The sequence below is a fragment of the Halichondria panicea genome, chromosome 7 (assembly GCF_963675165.1).
Source record: "Halichondria panicea chromosome 7, odHalPani1.1, whole genome shotgun sequence".
In the NCBI taxonomy this organism is placed as follows: domain Eukaryota; kingdom Metazoa; phylum Porifera; class Demospongiae; order Suberitida; family Halichondriidae; genus Halichondria; species Halichondria panicea.
Window position 1 is genome coordinate 3508899 of NC_087383.1, and position 19537 is coordinate 3528435.

The 19537-nt window shown below is 39.8% G+C and overlaps 2 protein-coding genes across 3 annotated transcripts; both read right to left on the minus strand.

Annotated features, from left to right (window-relative positions):
• Positions 1-139: 139 nt before the first annotated feature.
• On the minus strand, positions 140-7237 carry LOC135338736 (carotenoid-cleaving dioxygenase, mitochondrial-like). The gene is made up of 14 exons (XM_064534813.1): positions 6666-7237; positions 6497-6596; positions 5990-6118; positions 5542-5671; positions 5188-5344; positions 4950-5082; positions 3187-3265; positions 2991-3126; positions 2826-2931; positions 2524-2672; positions 2257-2362; positions 2106-2188; positions 1207-1321; positions 140-503 (listed from the first exon to the last, which is right to left on the minus strand). Exons 1-14 carry the CDS (start codon positions 6729-6731, stop codon positions 340-342), a joined length of 1653 nt encoding a protein of 550 aa, XP_064390883.1. The 5' UTR covers positions 6732-7237; the 3' UTR covers positions 140-339.
• A 1237-nt stretch (positions 7238-8474) lies between these two features.
• Positions 8475-17491, minus strand: LOC135338737 (beta,beta-carotene 15,15'-dioxygenase-like). 2 transcript variants are annotated; one of them, XM_064534816.1, is made up of 14 exons: positions 17204-17491; positions 16803-16931; positions 16596-16725; positions 16329-16485; positions 15660-15792; positions 15525-15603; positions 15288-15423; positions 14928-15033; positions 13630-13784; positions 13302-13407; positions 13155-13237; positions 11853-11967; positions 8570-8776; positions 8475-8519 (listed from the first exon to the last, which is right to left on the minus strand). In XM_064534816.1, the coding sequence occupies exons 1-13, from the start codon at positions 17337-17339 to the stop codon at positions 8613-8615; spliced, it is 1629 nt and encodes a 542-aa protein (XP_064390886.1). In that variant the 5' UTR covers positions 17340-17491; the 3' UTR covers positions 8475-8519; positions 8570-8612. The 2 variants fall into 2 exon arrangements, with proteins under 2 accessions (XP_064390886.1, XP_064390885.1); XM_064534815.1 differs by having other exon boundaries at positions 8475-8776.
• Between the last annotated feature and the right edge of the window lie 2046 nt (positions 17492-19537).

Genomic DNA, 19537 nt, shown 5'->3' on the forward strand with positions numbered 1-19537 from the left:
ACTGTGCATGTAAAAACTGCATCTGTAGCAGCATAGTACAGGTCCCAAATGAACAGTTTGTGTACAAAACAACCTCTCAACACCTCTGTTGTTCCCCAAAGGTGTCCGTTATAGAGCGGGTTTCACATAATTATATAGATTGAACATTCCTCAATGATAATTATTAGATACTGTTGCGCAACAATAATTGTTGTTATATATATAGAACAGAAACCAATACTCTTGACTCAATCCTACCCATGCATGCATGCCATGCAGTGGAGAAATAATCCTAATTTGTATAAAAATAAACACAGCAGTCTTACATGTGAGTGCTAGATTTATAATAATGCTAGAGGTTCACTCCAGGGCTGAAGCAGGTACAAATATGCCGTGGACATCTTTGTGCCACTGAATGCCTGGAAACTCTACTCTAGCCATCTCTGCCATTGTCCTGGCATCCAGCACCAGCAGGAACGGTGGCTGACTCTCATCCACGCGGAGAACAGCCGACAGGATTACTCCTATAATTATATACATGATTAACACAGCATGCATTATAATTATATACAGGGCCGATTATTATTGACGAATCCCCGGACATGCACCCGAGTGCTTTGGTCCTGGAAGAGGAGGTTAATTAATGGAAACATACTATATATCTATCATCATGATCTATTCTTCTAGCTATACCGTATATAGCGGGTAATTTTCGTGGGGCAAAATATTCGTGTTTTTGTGGTTGAGGTCTGACCACGAATATTTTACCCACTAATGAAGCGACCTTGCCTACCTTTACCTGCAGTGCAAGCAATAACATTAACCTTTTCTTTTCTTTACGAAACCCTGTCGGGTTTTACCACTGTTGTGGCTGACGAGGGTCTGAAGGAAGCTTGAAGCTTATTGTGTCAGATCCCCTGGGACCTCCGGCTTTACATCCCATCCGTCAGGATGTGGTGAACAGTGATGAACACCTACTCATTTTTTAAGGGCAAAGCTGAGTAAACTCCTTAGAAAATGTTTCTGCTACTGATGGGACTCGAACTTTCAACCTTGAAAATATATTACCCACGAAATGTCTCAATATTGCTGAACCACGAACATTTTGTCCCCCGAAAATTACCTGCTCTATATATATAATTATGGTGTATTCAAAAAAGGGGTGTTCAGAGGTCATGCAGAGTTCACAATGGCTGCTGCTTCTGGCAGACAACTTTACAAGCTTACCGTCATCTTCCCCAGAGCTCTCAGGCTTGCCAACAAAAACAGGTTCAGACGCACTGCAGCCATTCTCTGACCATGTTAGGCACTTCTTGGTCTTCACGTCCGTCTTGATGAGATCCTACAAGATTATTTAATAGCACATGCATGCAATCACAGACATTGATATTTATATCAAGGCTATAATTATATAGAAGAGTTATATTATAAGCTGAGTCCAAGGTCTCTACGCTAATTCAGATATCCGAAGGTCTGAGACTGTTACATGCAGAGTGTAGCGAAGACACTGCATGCGTATAGAGAACATTGTGCGAAGGGAGGATCTGCAGAGAGGTTAACATTCACAATGGCGCTCTTCCCTCATAATACTCTCTTTTAATACTTGTAAATCTACCTAAAAATAGCTGAAGCGCTTGCAATAAGTTGAATAGAAACTTTGTATAAACAGATGATGCTACGAACGATTCTGAAGAGACTGCAACAGCTTTTTTTTCAGCCCAGAAACTTTATTATAGCCAAATTCAAGATAACGTGGCTAAAAACCTATATTATTGTTATAGTTTCCGTCGCATTGTTGGGCATGCAATTACAGCTGGAACACATGCACATAATATATAAATTATATACAGTCAGCTTTACCGTATTTCTCCAGAGGCTATGCCTCAAAGCATAAAAATGGACCACTCACAGTCAGTGACCAATCAATTGTGACAAGCAAATTCTAAATCAATTTATGCAATCAGCTAACGAACACCTCAATAAATTTATAGGACTAGAAGACGTACGATAATTATGTATATTTATATTGGAGTCAAGGAGCGTAAATTATATAATTTTATAATACCAAAGCCCCCTAGGGCATGCATATCCAGTAGATTAACCGATCCACAGAAGTATACACTAACCTCATATGTTTCATTCAGTCCATACGCAAATTGGTAAGGCCTTCCATTGAATTTCTCATAGTGGATACGTGGAAACTCAAATGCTGTAGATGCACATGCAAATGAACAGTATCATTGAACAACAGTGTGAGCAACAAGTGTAATATTATACATTTCTCCGAGATGGATTCGGGCTGACACAAGATACTGCCATCTTCTTGAAGCTGGGCAGTGGCTTCAGTGTAATCCAGAGTTACTAAGTTCTCTTTAGAGGAATCCTATAATTATACAAAAAAGTAAAGGTGCAGCTTGAGTGAAGTACTTACAGCTAGCACTTATTTTGTGTCACTACAATTGATAATTCATTAGAGTATCAATGCTTATTCACAAAGCCCCTTTAAGCAAAAGCAAATATTTGCTAATACTATAGATGTCTTACATGCAGAGTTTGATCAATGGGGAGCACATAGCGTCTGGGAATTGTAGTAACGTCACCTTCAACTCTCGAACTGTTCATGTCTTCAAGAGTTAGGTTACTGTATAGTACCTCACCGTTGTCATAGCCACAGACATCCACAACTACGTGACCTATACATATACATGGTAAATGAGAGCTAGAACATAAATCAGTCTTGTTTTCCTTAGCAATGACAATTTGCCCACTTTATAACGCATATAATTATCATTATCACTCTCTGTCAATTCATTGTGTATAATTATTGTGACACGTGCTGAAGATACCTTTGTCCTCATAAGCATTGATGTGGTGTAAGACCATACCAGTAGGAGCAAAAAACTTCCCTGGAAGAATGTTACCACTGCTCTTCTCCACAATAAAGAATCTGATCTGTGGGTATGAATAATTAAAGATTTAATTATTATGAATCAAAGTTCACTCATGCATACCAACTCATTTTCCTGCCATTCAAATATTCCGTCAGCTAGAATTGGCTTGTTCAGGAGAGCATCCTTTATAACTTTTAGTACATTGATGCGAAAAGGCTGCTCTAGTAGTACAAAGTAATTCTCAGTTGCACCAAAGCTGCGAGAACAAAGATATACATGTCGAAACAAATTAATGAGTGTGTGTTTGTTTGATAACCTGTGACTATAGGCTGGCTTAAGCTTGTTCTTTGGTGGTACATCGCACAACACACTAGCCTTGTCCATCACATGTGAATCTACAAAAAGGTCAAGCTAAGTAGAGCAAACAAAAATGGTAGAAATTGAAAGTATTGTTTCTAGTACTTCTTCTACCGTATACCAGGAGTGTATGAAGAGGAGTATGCGACTCCCACGCACATTCTATTCTACCTTAAGGTGACATATTTTCACAGGTAGATTTGTTTGCGTTTTTACAGTTTTGTACATTTTGCTGGTATAATTGTTTGCGAATGTCGATCTGGATACATTAAACAAGAGGGCGGCCAATTATTTGCGAGTACTAATTTTTGCGATTTTACTCCATTCGCAGAAATAGCAGAAATTAATACACGCGAAAATATGTCACCTTAAGGTACATCCCGGACTGATTCCGTCACTAACACTTGTAGTTGTGTAAACTGTTAGCCATGAATAAAATTAAATGTGGGCTGGAGGTACACACCACATGCGTGTATGCTGATATCATAATTAACCACTACACCTACGCACCCACTTAAGATGTTCCTTAGAAACCGCTGGGAAACACAGATGGCACCGGAAGTGCACCCCGTTGCCAATCCCTCTCTCTTCAATCTATGATGTAATCCTTGCTACATTTTTACAAGATACTGATTGCTGAAAAAAACATAAGCTCTACAATTATAGTGTTCTGGCGACCATTGCATGTTGAAGACCCAGTCTTCTCCATTTGCATAATCTTGCTACAATCAGCCAGATGCTGCTCTAGTTACTTACAAGGTCCAGGAACTTGGTCCATGCTCAAGTGTTTCTTCCTATCATGCACACTCTTTCTTTTTAGCGCTTGACCTCTGAAACTGAGGTACATGTAGCTTACTATATTATATACCTAGCTATGATCACAGTCACTGTCCTCTCACTCAACAAGGCATGAGCATATATATTCTCACTGTATAGCTGTCCTAGAACCTCCCTGAGGTTGTACTGCAAAGATATTGTGTAGCAATTACCAAACGGTCACTTTTCTTTCGATGCTTCTTTGACTCGAAGCAAATATCACCCGAAAGAACAGCTCCAATGCACATGTGCTGGTATGGTGGTACCTGCAGCGTGCGCATAGCTCAAACACAGTGTCCATTTTTTGACAGTAGCCATACTGTTACACGCTCATTCTGTAATCTGTTCCTGCTTATATAATGAAAGCACCGCAGGTGCTGATGCCTCGGTGGAAATGCCAAAGCTACATAACATAAAGCTACTAATAGCCCATGATAAACAATTTAATTTTGCTGCATGCAAACACCCAGAGAGTGGGTAATGATCGACCATGATTGTTGTTAAAAACAATCGATGCCAAAAGTTCAAGTCTAAAATTGCATTAGCCGAGCCTTGCAGTTCTCTTTTCACTATTGCAGCTACCAATAGCTAGCGTTCTAGTGCAGAACTACCTACTAAGTAGAGTAGCAACACTCGTTAAACAAGTTTGACTACGTGCTCTTCTGAAAAGGCTGCAATGGCATTCCAAGTAAGCAAAACTAGGCATAACTCGAGAACGAAGCTTTGCAAATCCACAAATTAAAATCCAAGTAAACATGACTAGAAAGCCTATAGAAACTCTTACTAGCACTTGATTCATCCTTGAGCAGCTGTAGCAGTCTACACACACACACACACAGAGACACATAAACACACTACCGTATACCTCGCTTGCGCATGCGCACCGAGGCATTAATTATACATAACCTTTTCCAGTGGGAGGTATCTTGATGATGGTGTATCCATTTGCAGAGCTGCCGAGGTTGTACACTGTTCCATCAACATCAATGTGCGGATGAGCAGTGGCCGAGTTAACAGCTACATACTTAGAGAGCTGAATCTAGTGAAAGAAAGTCAGGGCAATGTATGCGTGACAAAGCATATCAACCATGAATACACAATAGTACATGCATGCACGTACAAAAACTTATAATTATGTTGAAACCTTTTGTTGTGCATCGAGTGTTTCTGGGGAGAAGACGTGAACAAAATCAGATTCTGTGGAAGCAATGTACTTGTCTCCAGCCGGCCAAATATTGACGAGGCAGTTATCAGTTATTTTCGTTGAGGGGTCAGTTAGCGATGTGAAATAAGACTGCACCCTATATAATTTGAGAATTTTCACTCAGTATAGGTTAACCTGCTGCATGCAAGTTCATTTGTGCTAGGTGGGGGGTGGGGCTAACTATATAGTACAGTAATGCTATTGAGAGTATAAAAATTTGTTCACTAGCTAGTAGACCAATTTTCACCGCTGAGTGGACCTGCAGTATAATTATTATTACTACAATTATTATACCTTTCAAACAGAGTCATACATGGGTCTGGGACAGCTCCTGTTCCAAACTCTGATACTACAAGTCTGTTGGCAGCCATGTTCTTAGTGTAGGCGTCGCTGCGCAGGAACTTGCTTGCATAAAACACTTTTCCTGTACGACCAGGTAAACACTTCAATAGCAGTCACTTGCAATTCAATTGAATGCAAGTCAGGAGGCAGAACATAACGATTACTGTATTACTAGAATGTTTTGTGAGCATCAAACATTTGCAAACTTTGCGATGGTTGATCAATTCGCAACAATAAAATCCGCAAAACCTAAATTATTACTAGTAAATACACACGATCCTTGCCAGAACGCAATAGTTAGATCGCAAAGGGTTAAATTTTCTGCTGATCTGGCTCATTTGCAAAGGTTTTTCACCCGCAAAACATTCTAGTAATACGGTATACAACTTTATCCACTTGCCTGACTTTATTGTGAAGCTGTGCAACAGAGCCATTCCATCGAACCAATGGTTCAGTTTAGTGTCTCCAATCTCAAATAGCCCTGGTCCATTTCTGATCAGCTTTCCACTCAGCCAGTCAGGAAGGGATCCTACATCCAAATGAAAGATCAACAATAATCATGGGAAATTATCAAAAACAAGGCAAATATAACCAATAATTATGTAGACTCTATAATTAGCAAATTAATAAACTTAGCAAGATCTAGCCACGATTTTGTCATGCCTGACAGCGAGAGAGTAGACTACCACGTAAGTGCATGAATCAAGGCTAAAAGTTTATACTGACGTAAAAATGGTAGGTAGATGGTAAAATTAGCTCTAGAAATTTGGTGCTCATATAAGGAAACCAAAACAACACAAGAGCCATAACAATAGACTAGTTGATCGTGTTGATGATCTAGCGCTATTTAATATTTAATAACAAATATAGCATTTTTGGCCGGCTCTGAACGACTTTACTTCTCTACCTTGGATTTTTCCCTCCACAGGTACAGTTTGCTCTGGAACTGACTTGAACAATTCTCCCCTGACACTGGTTGTGGATATGGATAATCTTATCCATGGCCTCTGGGGAGGGGAGGGATAGAATTGAGCAAGTTAGAGTAGCTCTACTTAGTCTAAACTCATGCAACTTACTAGGATGACCTGAAGAGATGTTCTAAGAGAATTGTAAGACCTCTGCTTGAGCAACACACTTGCCATAATCAGCTCAGAGGAAGAGGTCAGACATCACTTGACCTTTTGCTGACATTCCCGGCAGCCAAATTGCTTTTCGTTTTTTGCTGACTGAGAATGGCTTGTATTTAGTCTCATGAATCAGCCGCACTTTCCAAGTGCGGCTAATTCATGAGACTAGCTTGTATTATGTCTAGCCTCGATCCCAGGCCGCTCTTCCTCTTCAGGCCGGGCTAGGGCCGGGGAGGCTAGTGAAGGAGGCTAGTATTATGCGACACCAAACACAACTAAAGTCTATTTGTGTTGATTGACCTTCATAAAGTTGTCATAACTTTGTCATACTTTACTGTAAGTTTCATATACCATTGGATTCCTTGTTAAGAAAGCGCTTCTATTTAATGTAGAGCTGGTAAGCTCCAACCAGCTAAAAGTATAATAGCATTTCCATGTAAAAGTCCCAGGCATACTTGTCCACCACATAAAGCATAAATAAATTGACCACATAACTTCCGGGGTCGAACTCAACGCGAAGAGACTATCAGTCTGCCCTAAGACCCCCAAGTTTTCAGTATTTGCAAGACAAGACAGGAAATACATACCGCAAGTATTTTAATGGCATTCATAAGGATGACATCACAAAAACATTGTTTTAATGAAATTCATAATTATATAATGAGATTCATAATGATGCACCCTACAACTCTGTCAGATTGTAGTGAAGGGTGATTTTTTCTGAATTTCCAAAGCTCATAACACAGACCATTTACTGAACTAGAACTTGTTACTAGGAGATAAATTAGTTCAATATGGAATGTATTGACTCAGCAAGTTTGGACTGGATTGAGATAGTGTGAACAGCTTGCGCAAACTCTCAAAGTTAGCTCATTCTGAATAATCTCTGTGGTTGGTGGAACTCATGGCTGCATATCTCCAGATGTGAATGGAACCAGAGACTGCCTAAAGGATCAACTAGTGCATCTGATGCATGTGCATGCTTAGCAGCAAGCTAGAAGGCTTGAAGTCATTCATGAAGTGTTCTATGCTATTGCCAAGTTGTGTATTTATTTCAAAGTTTGTGTAACTGCTTTGCAAACACCATTCATTTGTATGGCATTTACCTTGAATATGTTGTAATTTAGATCCTTTTGATTTGATCAACCAATTTTTAGCTTGCTACGTTGATGGTGAACAGCTTGCTCAAACTCTCGAACTTTCCGCAATCGTTTTCACAACTTAATGCCAGTTTGACCCAAATTCATATTTTAAAGTGTTTATCGTATGTTAAACTGTCTTCTTATTACATATTTCAACTTAGATAGCTCTAAAAACCTTTACTTTTATCAGAAACAAAGAAAAACTGTTCTCATTAATATATTCATGAGGCAACTTGTAGCACTTCCTGTCTTACAACATTTGGGGTCTTAGGGCAGACTGTATACTTTAGTTGTCAACAGATTCAGCGACAGAAACCGTGCAGAAGCATTGTCTCATGAATCAGTCGCCCTCTATAACATAGATTCGTGATTAGGCCGCCTAACTTTTAGAGGGCGGTCTAGTCGGATTTCTTGTTTCTATATACGCTTTTAGTGTTCCCCCGGCCAATCCTAGCAACTTTTCATATAGCGAATATTTTTGTGGTGCTTGTTCAATTGTAGTCTCATACTATATCACAGTGACCCTAAATTTTGTACTCCTTTGTTTATCATGATCTACACAGCCCGTCTGGCCACGCCCTAGCTCCCTCAACGGCTCAACCTTTGTAAAAGGAGGCTGGGTAATTGTATGCCCTAGATCCAGAGCCCTAGAGCAGAGAACCTATAGAGGCACAAAATTAATATCAAATACCATGCACACACGTACCCCACAATTATAAAAAGTAGATCTACAGCTTTGTTCAATGCTAGAGGTTCACTCCAGGGCTGAAGCAGGTACAAATATGCCGTGGACATCTTTGTGCCACTGAATGCCTGGAAACTCTACTCTTGCCATCTCTGCCATTGTCCTGGCATCCAGCACCAGCAGGAACGGTGGCTGACTCTCATCCACACGGAGAACAGCCGACAATATCAATCCTATTAACAAAGCAATTAATAAGAGGTGTAACATCACAAAATTTATGAATATTTGCATGCATGGTATAAAAAAAATCTTTTCTACAATTAATGTTGTAACAATTTGCTATAATTATAACCGGCTATTGGCCCACATAATGTTGTCGTAACTTGTCATACTTTCATATCATACATGCACGCATAATAGTTATAGACACAGTTTAGGAAATTTCTACATGGAAGCCCAAAGGGCTGGTTGTAGTATCCCGAACGTAGTGAGGGTTCTATAGCCCTGAGGGCTTCTAAGTATTATTTAGAACACACCTAGCCAAGATTAAGTGTTTTAATCTGCGTGCCGAGGATGGCCTCGAGGTTAACGTGGTGCTCGAGGCGCAGCCGAGAGCATTACGTAACCGAGAGGCCATCCGAGTGCACCAGATTAAAACACGTGACTTGGCTAGGTGTGTTCTAAAGGATTTAGTGCTGTCACGTGAGCTCTAGCCTCGTGGCAGCTAGATCTAGCTACATTTTAAATCAGTTGCTGCGCTGGTGGCTAGCTAGCTAGCTAGACGTAATAGCAAGTTTTAGTAGGTTTGTAGATCCAGTAACTGATGCAAAGGAGAAGGAGATACTATCTAAAGCTATCTGGACTGACTGGGCATGTTCTCGACTTATTTCTCCTGCTGACCAACAGTCCCGATCCCACTACTGGATATGCCTCCAGCTGATCTGGCTTACTGGATGGGAAACTTTGTGCGCAAACTATATGGCAATGAGTATCTGGTTTGCTCTTTTGGAACGCTATGATATTCAAAGCACCTTTGATGAAACGATTATATGGATCTGGCTTAGGTACAGGTACGTACATCTTCGAAGCAAGCTGAGTCTATTTCTCCAGACGAAAAAGCGATGCTATGGTCAAGTCAGCAATTCGGTACACTTACTACACATGAAACAAGTCGAAACGATAACATTCAACTTTCTAATACTTTTCAGCTTTGCTTGTGTACGTATTCAATCTGCTTGTATTATTATTATAATTATGATGACATTCAGATTCAATCTGCTTGTATTATGGTTGTTTGATAAAAAGTGTGCATTAACAAACCTACTTAAAGCACACTTAACCAACTTAAAGCACACTTAAGTGTGGATTAAGTTATTTAATCCATGGTCACCTGACTGCTTTCAGATAAGCTGATTGGCTGGAGATCATGTGATCAGCACTAAATCAGGTAGAAACTTCCTAAACAGTGTCTAAGCATTTTAGATCATAGCAACCATGAGTCTCTAGCGAATCAGATTTGAATGTTCTTATCTAATCTTTGCTACATGATTGTCTAAGTGTTGTCACTTTATACTTTATGAGAAGAATCGGGAATATAGAACACAATTATTTTATCAGGGCCTATAGCTAGAAATCGAGGCAAGTAGACTGAGTCAGATCAAGCTACTTCCAATTAGATGCGACTCTCTAAATATGCAACATTGACCTCCAAAAGAAGCGACCTCTGGCTTCGTAATTATTAAAAAGTGTCACCTTAATTAGAGGTATTACGGTACTAGCGGGTGGAAAACCGTTGTAGATATATCCAAATCAGCAGAAAATTTGACCCTTTGCGATCGAATTATTGCGTTCTGGCAATAATTATGATATCGTGTCAATACGAGATTTTATTGTTACGAAGTGATCAACGCAATCAAAACCTCTCAACAAAGACCACCTCTTTATATATATAACGGCCAGGCTGTTTCCCATTGGTGGAGGTTCCACTGTAATTATGTTTGATGCTCACTATAGTAATCATATAGACAATAATGCTTTAGAGGTGATAAGCTTCAAAACCAGCTAAAAGTTAGCATTTTACATGACTGTATAGAAGTTCCTGCATGGCATACCGTAGCCTCGATTCCAGGCCGCATTAAAATATGGCCTGGTACCTATTGCATGGGTGATAGTGCGCATCCGCTTTAAATTACCCAGAATAATTATGGGTAATTGTACTACAAACGTAAAACCTTAGTAAATTATACAGGAAATTAGTTCGTTTACTAAGAATATGTTCCGTAATACTTTATCTCCATGACTGAGTTCCGTGAAGCTGTGGCTTATGCCGTCTATTGCGTTGGTCTAGAAGGCTTGAACACTATAGTTTTAAGACAGAAGAGGCTCTCATCTACGTCTAAGATGGTCCTATAGCCAGGTTGTCTTCGCAAGTAGCAGTTTGAGGCACCATACACTTCCCATAGCCTGTACAGATTCAAGGTAAGGCATCCTGACCATACAACCGTCATAGAGGTAGATGAGAGCCTCTTCTGGCTTCAGACTAGTGTGAAAGCCTTCTGGAACAACGCAATAGAGAGCTAAACTGATGTACATAGATAGAAAATAGATGAGGGAAAGAAAAGAGGAGATTCCCCAGATTCTGGAGAATAAACTAAACGCATGTCACCATGCATGGGTATACCAGGCCGTATTTTAATCGGCCTGGAATCGAGGCTAGGCATACCGTGCAATCAAGCATAATTGACCACATTATTACTTTTGGGGCCAAAATCAACGCATGCAAATAGACCTATAGTTTGCATACTCATTTCCTGGGTCATATACCATAAAGCGGGTTATTTTCGTATGGTGGAAATGTTCGTATATTTCGTATTGTATATAGGGCGTCATACGGAAATTAAATTATTTTACCGCAATACGTATGTTCAACTATCCTAAGCTGTACGAATATTATTGTATATTTAATTGGGAAAATTACCCACCATACACATACGGTACCATGTAATATTATAATGGGAAAATTAAATGAGACATTTGAATTGAATTGGCGGTTTCTAATTTGGCGTCTCAGGCGTGGCGACTACAGCGCACTATGCATGCATCCAGCTCAAAAGAGGGAGAAACTCCCACTCACGGCTGGCCCGGGGTATTTCACATACAAAGCAATACTCTTGGTGGGTGTGGTTTCCTGGCATTGAACTGCGAATATATTACAACCACGAACATTTCTTCTGAGGGCTTTCGAGCCAAATAACTGCTATACGGGCTGACACTACAGTGTATAAAATAATGTCACAGCTAGGAGTTTACCGTCATCTTCCCCAGAGCTCTCTGGCTTGCCAACAAAGACAGGTTCAGACATACTGCAGCCATCCTCCGACCATGTTAGGCATTTCTTGGTCTTCAGGTCTGTCTTAATGAGATCCTATACAATATGTAATTATACAGTCACAGCTACATTACAACTAGGACATGAATAATAAAGTAAGTAAAATGCTAGCTATAAGCAGCAAGTATAACAGGAGCTAGAGGCATGTTGAAACTTTTAGAACTAAGAACGGAGTTTTAGTAATGTATGAGACATAATTCATTGTATAGGATCACATGAAAGAATTAAGCCTGGAGTCTTAGAAATAATGTATGGCTCCTGTGGTATGTTCTGGGGCTAGGATCAGGGAAAGTAAAAGAGGCCAACAATCATAATTCTATAGCTTTCTACTTTTATTAGTGACCCTGTTCCATTGTTCCTGGGTACGGGATCACTTCAGCTGTAAATACGTCGGACCTACCTCAAAGGCCAGGTGTATATATAGCTATCTAGCCAACGCTTTTTAGCTTTAACATTAAAATCTACCACTATTAATGTACCTTGTTGTGTGAAGGCTATCCTATCCGTGCTGTAAATGCAGCGCTGTGGAATCCAGGTGAGTAAACTCATGCGTCACAAACAAACAAACGGACTACTGTGGCCACCCATGCGTGCCTCAGGTAACAAACCAGACAACTATACCATACCCGCTGACCGTGGCACGGCCTCGGGTATAACTAAGCTATGAGAAACCACTATGAAGGATACGGCCCTTCCTATATAGTACCGTAGTCGGCAGTGTTACGCACTTGGGAACTATAGTGTTGTTAAGAATAAGGATAAAGAAAATAAGAAGCAAAATAATAGTAAAGAATTTTACTTCATGTCATATCAATGCCAAGCCTATTTCCATGGTCCCCATAATTTATGGCTAAATGAGGACAACACAGAGATGCATTAATTGTGACTGGTCATCTTTATCATTACAAGTGAGTCAATCATTGAAGTATACGAATGATCCCTAAAGCGATTAATGCTTCAAATATGAAAAACTGGAACACATAATAATATTATAACACAAGAATTAATAGATTTGCCGAATTGTAGATTCATTAGTACGTGTATAATTATTAATTTGAACCCCCTTTTTCTACAACTATATACAGACTGATATGACTGTTGAACTATTGAACAATTGGACGACACTCTTAATAAGAAAATATCTAAAATTTGATCATCACAGAATTGTGATTTAAAAATAGACGCATTATGTCATGTGCATGTATAGATAGATGTATACTAACCGTGAAGAGCTGATTCAATCCGTACACGAACTGATAAGGTCTCCCATTGCACTTCCGGTAATTGATTTGTGGCAATTCAAACGCTGCATGCATATTATATAATGTTGACTGAGGTACAGATGCTACATATGCAGTGCTGATTTATACCTTTCTCTGAAATAGTACCATGATGACACATGATGCTGCCGTCTTCTTGAAATTGGGCAGTAGCTTCAGTGTAATCTAAAGTTACGAGGTTAGTCTTAGTAGGATCCTGCACAAAGGAAAGAAACAGCTCCTAAACGTGTTAGACATTGGCCATTAATTACTTCCCTGCTAGCCTATAATTATATATGTATTATAATGAACCAGTATAAAAATTCGATACACATGCAGTGCCCAATCTTGTTAATTAACATACTCTGCAGAGGGTCCTAAAAACACTCCAATACCAAACCTTATATATATATAGTAACTGTAAACTAGCCAGCTATACCTGCAGTTCGTGAGCGATGGGAAGAACGTAGCGTCTGGGCTCCACTTTGATTTCTTCCAGAAGAAAGTTTGAGCTCAGGTCATTCAAACTTTGTACATAGAAAGAGTCGTACACTCGCCAGTCTCTGTATGCACATCCATCCAGCACAATGTGCCCTATATACAAACAGCACGTCAGAATAATAACAACTTGAGGAGGGTGCTATCAAGCTTGCAAAACACCACTATTTGTATAATTATGTTGGTGCATGCACGGTATACCTTATTACGTAATATTTACTACAATTTAAACCATAAATTGCTGCTGTCAAGTTGTACTTTGTACTCTAGCATTTAGCCTTGTTCATGTGAGCCCCACCCATTTTTTACTCACTTTAGAAAAAAAGCTGCACTGTTTGACAGCAGCCATTACTTTTAGACTTTGAACTGTAGACATCCTTTTCAGCAACAATCGTGGTTGATCATTTCTCACTCTTTGAGTTTCCTCGTGATTTTTCCTGTATCACAGTTGGCACAGCAACTATGAAGTCAATTAGCATGAATGCTTGCTATAACTTAGCTACAGTTTGTAGAATTGTTCAATTACATAATATATATAATATTATAGCGAAAGAGAACCAGTTTCTATTTTAGATCTAGCCTGTCTAGCATCTTAGCTAACCAATTTGTCTATACCGAGAAAGGGCTCAAACAATATACATTCTGAAAACGCCACAGGTGCTGATGCTTTGGTGCATGGTTGTGTCAAAGCTACATAAAGCTACTAGCTAGCTAAAGACAATTATCATGATGTACATTTTTACAATTGCATACAGGAAAAATCACGGGGAAACTCGAAGAGTGAGAAATGATCAACAATGATTGTTGCTGAAAAGGATGTCTATACAGTTCAAAGTCTAAAAGTAATGGCTGCTGCAAACAGTGTAGCTTTTTTTCTCACTCTTGCAGCTACCAACAGCTAGCGTTCTACTAACTATACTAACTAAAGTAGAGTATCAACACTCTATGAACAAATTTTACTATATATACTCTTCTGAAAAAGCTGCAATTCCAAGTAAGCAAAACTAGGAATAACTCGACAATAAAACATTACAAATCCAAGATTGAAATCCAAGAAAACATACATGACTATAGAAGCTCTTTCTTGAACTTCATTGATCCTCGAGCCACCGTATAGCTGTCTGTACAGACACAGACACACATTATAAACCGTATATATATACTCGCTGCGCATGCGTACCTGAGGCTAATAGTATGCAGCTGCATGCTTAAGTGAGCACAAGTTATAATACTGTATACCATTGTCCTCAAAAGCATTAATGTGATGCAGGATAACAGCAGGAGGAGCAAAGAACTTTCCTGGGAGCACATTACCACTGCTCTTCTCCACAACGTAAAATCTGATCTGAGGGACGAAACAATCAAAATAAGTCACAATTCTATTAAGCACTACAATTTACACATACATAATATACAATCATACATAACCCATGTACATGCATGTAGCAGGTTCCATACATTTCGCGAATTTCAACAGCTAAAATCCCAAAACTACGTGAGTGCTAAAAATAATCAATAGCAAATTATACCTCAAACTATCAAAAATTACTCGCTATAGATCATTCATTTAAGTCTTAGAGAGCAAACAAATCATCTCACCATTTCAGTATCATCCCAAGCTAGCAGTTCGTCTCCTAGGGTTTGCTTGTTGAGAAGTTTGTTAGTCAAAACCTTCTGAATGTCCAGATGGACAGGTTGCTCAAGAAACACGAAGTAATTCTCTGTAGCACCAAAACTGTAGAAAAGAACGTAGTGTAACTAAAGTACGTACCTAACTAAATTTAGGGGGAAACCAGCAAAACTTTACGACACTATAATTATAGTAGCCACATGCACCTGTGATTGTATCCTGGCTTTAGCTTGTTCTTGGGCTCTACTGTACACAAAATACTGGCTTTATCCATCAGATGCTCACCTACAAAACACCTACAGTAAGTTAAATACATGTATACACTGAAAAAAGAGAAAAACCTTTTCCAGTAGGAGGTATCTTGATAATGGTGTACCCAGAAGGAGAGCTCCCAAGGTTGTACACAGTTCCATCATCATCAATGTGTGGATGAGCAGAGGCCGAATTAACAGCTACATGCTTAGAGAGCTGAATCTGAAAATGAAATTATCGTATTACAGTAGAACCTCGATTATCCGGCCGGCCCTCGATTATCCGGAACCTCGATTATCCGGCTTGGCAGTTTTCGTTTTAATCAGATTACATAATTCAGAAAATGGGCGTGTCCCTCAAATGCGCATGCGCGTTGCAGCTGTTACCATGGAGACATGCCTGCTTTTCTTTTGCGCATGCACAGACAACATGTGGCACTGCTGTTCATCAATAAAGTGGGTGGATCAAGGCGTGGTTTATCTATTCGATTATCCGGCAAATTCACTTATCCGGCCTGCTTCTGGAACGAAGGTGTCCGGATAATCGAGGTTCTACTGTACTGCAATGTTTTATACATGCAAACTTGAATAGATTTCCAAAACAAGAACGTAAGAACCTACACTTATATACATTATGTACTTTTATGACATCACAATCCTTAATCGCAAAGTTAAACGGCAAAATTTTTGCTTATTTATTTATTGCTCGCAAAATAATCATTGATACGGGGGGCAGGCGTAATAATTACACACTCATACCTTTTGCTGAGAGTCAAGTGTTTCTGGGGAGAAGACGTGAATAAAATCACTTTCTGTGGCTGCAACGAACTTGTCTCCAGCAGGGTACACGTTAATGAAGCAGTTATCATTCATACCACTTGTATGGTCAGTCAAAGACGTAAAATAAGACTGAACCCTGAGAGGAAAGTATACATGTAAGTTTTGTTTCATTTGTGATGTATTAATACAACATTTCGTTCTATAGCGTCGTCTGACAATTTTACTTGCTACAATTTCAGTGTGAACCTTTGGAACATGGTTTTGCAAGGGTCTGGCACTGCTGCGGTCCCAATCGAACTCATCACCATTCTTTTGGCAGCCATGTTATTGGTGTAGTAATCACTCCGTAAGAACTTACTGGAGTACATTACTTTTCCTGAGTGTACAAGATGGAGAAGTTAATTGACAAGGTAATTAGATCAGTCATGCAGTTCAAAGAGAGTAGCATTATACCTGACTTTATTGTGAAGCTGTGCAGTAAAGCCATTCCATCAAACCAATGGTTCAGTTTAGTGTCTCCAATTTCTAATAGACCTGGCCCATTTCTGATCAGCTTGCCACTCAGCCAGTCAGGCAAAGATCCTACATGCAAATGAAGCAATTGGTAATGAATGCACTCGTTAATAAGAAAAATAAAGACACAGACAACACAGGAACGTAGACAAAATGTCCTATAATTATAGAACCAGTCTCGGTTAGGACCCCCTCTTTTATAACGCCTATATCTACTACATGTACCATATACAATGTTTCTAGTTATTTTTTACTGGTGCTATATTGATTAAAACAATTACGGTATATCTGATCGATGCATGATAATACATTATTTTATCCGACAGTAGATCTAGACTCACCTTTGATCTTCCCTTCTAAAGGTACACTTTGCTCTGAAACTGACTTGTACAGCTCACTCATCTCACTGGTTGTGGATATCCATGCTCTCTGAGAAAACAGACGTAGTCCTAGCTGATAGCACCTGGTAGATAACATACTGTCCAGCTATAGACTCGACTCGCTGGTATTCCCTCAGTGCAAGGTACTAGGTGTACGTACGTGGACGTGTAGCACTATCATAGACTGGCCCCTCGTGTACCGCGAGGGACTGGCAAAACTGTCTATCAGTCCATAGATACTGTACACTCCGTGGATGTGAAACGTAGGTAGTATACGGGTAGATTACGGAGTATTCGTGTTCACTCACTGCAACGGCATTACGGCACCCAGCTGCAGAAATGGACACTTTTAGTGTTGTTTTTCTTGCACAGCTGCGCACTTGTGGCTTCAGTTGAGGAGAAGGTCTGCATGCTGTACTTGTAGGTGAGAGGTAAGTCTATCATAGAGCATGTATATTGAGCCTGCATTATTAGTGGATAGCCTTTTGGAGCTCATTTTTGTCTGTAACTTACTAGGTGACAAGTTTGTGGTTAGACGATCTTTGGTTGGGTTTATGGTTGGAACATTTCGCTTTGCTTTCCTGTTAGTCTATGAAGTGAAGTACTGGGAGAATGTGTTCAGCACTTAAGGAAATGTATAAGGCTAGCAGCAAACTGAATGATAGGTCAAAATTAGGTGTTCAACAGTACCTATCTTGTGGTTAGGCGATCTTGCCAACAAAAAGCTCCATCACTTAAATAATGTGGTCATTCAATAATATAGATGTCCTTATACCAGGAGAATCTATTTTGACCCTCAGTAAATGTTTTGTTATTTCAGGAAAGCGTGTCTTTTTGTGGTGAATATGTTTACTCATACAAATGTACTGTATGATGATAATGCATACATGATCGTACAGCGGCCGGAGTAAATTATTATGTGCATTCTAACATACTTTTTTAATTTAGGTAATGCTCTATCACCAAAGGAAGCGGAAAGGAGCATAATTATTCCCTGATGCAAGACTAACAAACAAGTGTACGAGCACAAGTAGCGATAAGACGAAGAAGAATCCTCCTTCAACTTTAAATCAGTTTTAGTTGTCCATTTAGTTGTCTATTACTAAGTCTATCTCCGTGCATGGATGCCTGCCTATATAATATTCTGTGTGCATACATGCTGTGCTATATACAATGTCATCACAAAAATTAAGTCAGCAGTGTACATGTAGCTAGATCTAGATTTGTCAGGTTCCAATATGATTTCTGCATTTCCACTTTCATTCATGAACATCTCTCTTGGCTCTCCCTGCGCAGAGAATCAGTTAGCACTGGAAGAACTTGGACTGGGAGCTTCAGTTATCCGATCACTCACACATAGTTACTGTTATTATTGTATCCATGCAGTAGATTCCGTATACTATACGGAATTCCGGATACTCCGTCCGTGTCATCCGTTGCAATGAGTGTTTCAGGACTTTTGGTAGTGGGCGGAAGTGTTTCACATCCACGGAGTGTACAGTATCTATGATCAGTCACTCGTCTCAGCTGCAACGAGCATTGCAGCCTATCAGATTGCTCAACGTCATATTAGCCCTGTAATTGTAACCGCACTTACACTTCAGGATATTCAGTGCATTCCATAGTAGCTGAATCTCATAGCAAAATTTAACCACATTATCTATAACGATATTCATGTTTAGTAGTGTCATACGATCTATTACACTTCCGCTGAGACGAGTGACTGATAGGCAGTTTGCCTGTCGCCACCAGTCTAGCACTATCAATGGATTTTGTAATCCTTTGCGGTTTGTGCATGACAATAGGAAACCACATGCAGTACCGTATAGCAGGTAATTTTCGGGGGACAAAATATTCGTGGTTCAGCAATATTGAGACATTTCGTGGTTGGAGCTTGGATTGTAGGTAAAGGTAGGCAAGGTCGCTTCATTCGTGGGTAAAATATTCGTGGTCAGACCTCCAACCACGAAAACCACGAATATTTTGCCCTGCGAAAATTACCAGCTATACGGTATGCTGTGGTTTATCGTCATCATGTCGGTTAACACCCACTTGAGAAGAAGAATATTCATGGCGGTGTTACATAATGCTGCAGAACAAATCCCAGATAGGCTTGCGACCTCCCGTCAGGGAGACGGTCGGGCCACGCCTAACTAATAATTGACCACATAACTTCCGGGGTCGAACTCAAATGGCGCAAAGAGACTTTAGTTGTCAACAGATTCAGCGACAGAAACCGTGCAGAAGCATTGTCTCATGATCAGTCACCCTCTATAACATAGATTCGTGATTAGG

Excerpts from the sequence above, each read along its gene's own strand:
- LOC135338736 (XM_064534813.1), bottom strand. The coding sequence starts at position 6,731 with ATGGCAAGTGTGTTGCTCAAGCAGAGGTCTTACAATTCTCTTAGAACA. Across the intron at positions 3,266-4,949 it reads GATACCTCCCACTGGAAAAG|ATTCACATGTGATGGACAAG; the intron begins GTTATGTATAAT and ends ACCTTTTTGTAG. Across the intron at positions 2,189-2,256 it reads CGAATCCATCTCGGAGAAAT|CATTTGAGTTTCCACGTATC; the intron begins GTATAATATTAC and ends GTGCATCTACAG.
- LOC135338737 (XM_064534816.1), bottom strand. The coding sequence starts at position 17,339 with ATGTTATCTACCAGGTGCTATCAGCTAGGACTACGTCTGTTTTCTCAG. Across the intron at positions 11,968-13,154 it reads GATTGAATCAGCTCTTCACG|GATCTCATTAAGACAGACCT; the intron begins GTTAGTATACAT and ends CATATTGTATAG. Across the intron at positions 8,777-11,852 it reads GAGCTCTGGGGAAGATGACG|GATTGATATTGTCGGCTGTT; the intron begins GTAAACTCCTAG and ends CTTTGTTAATAG.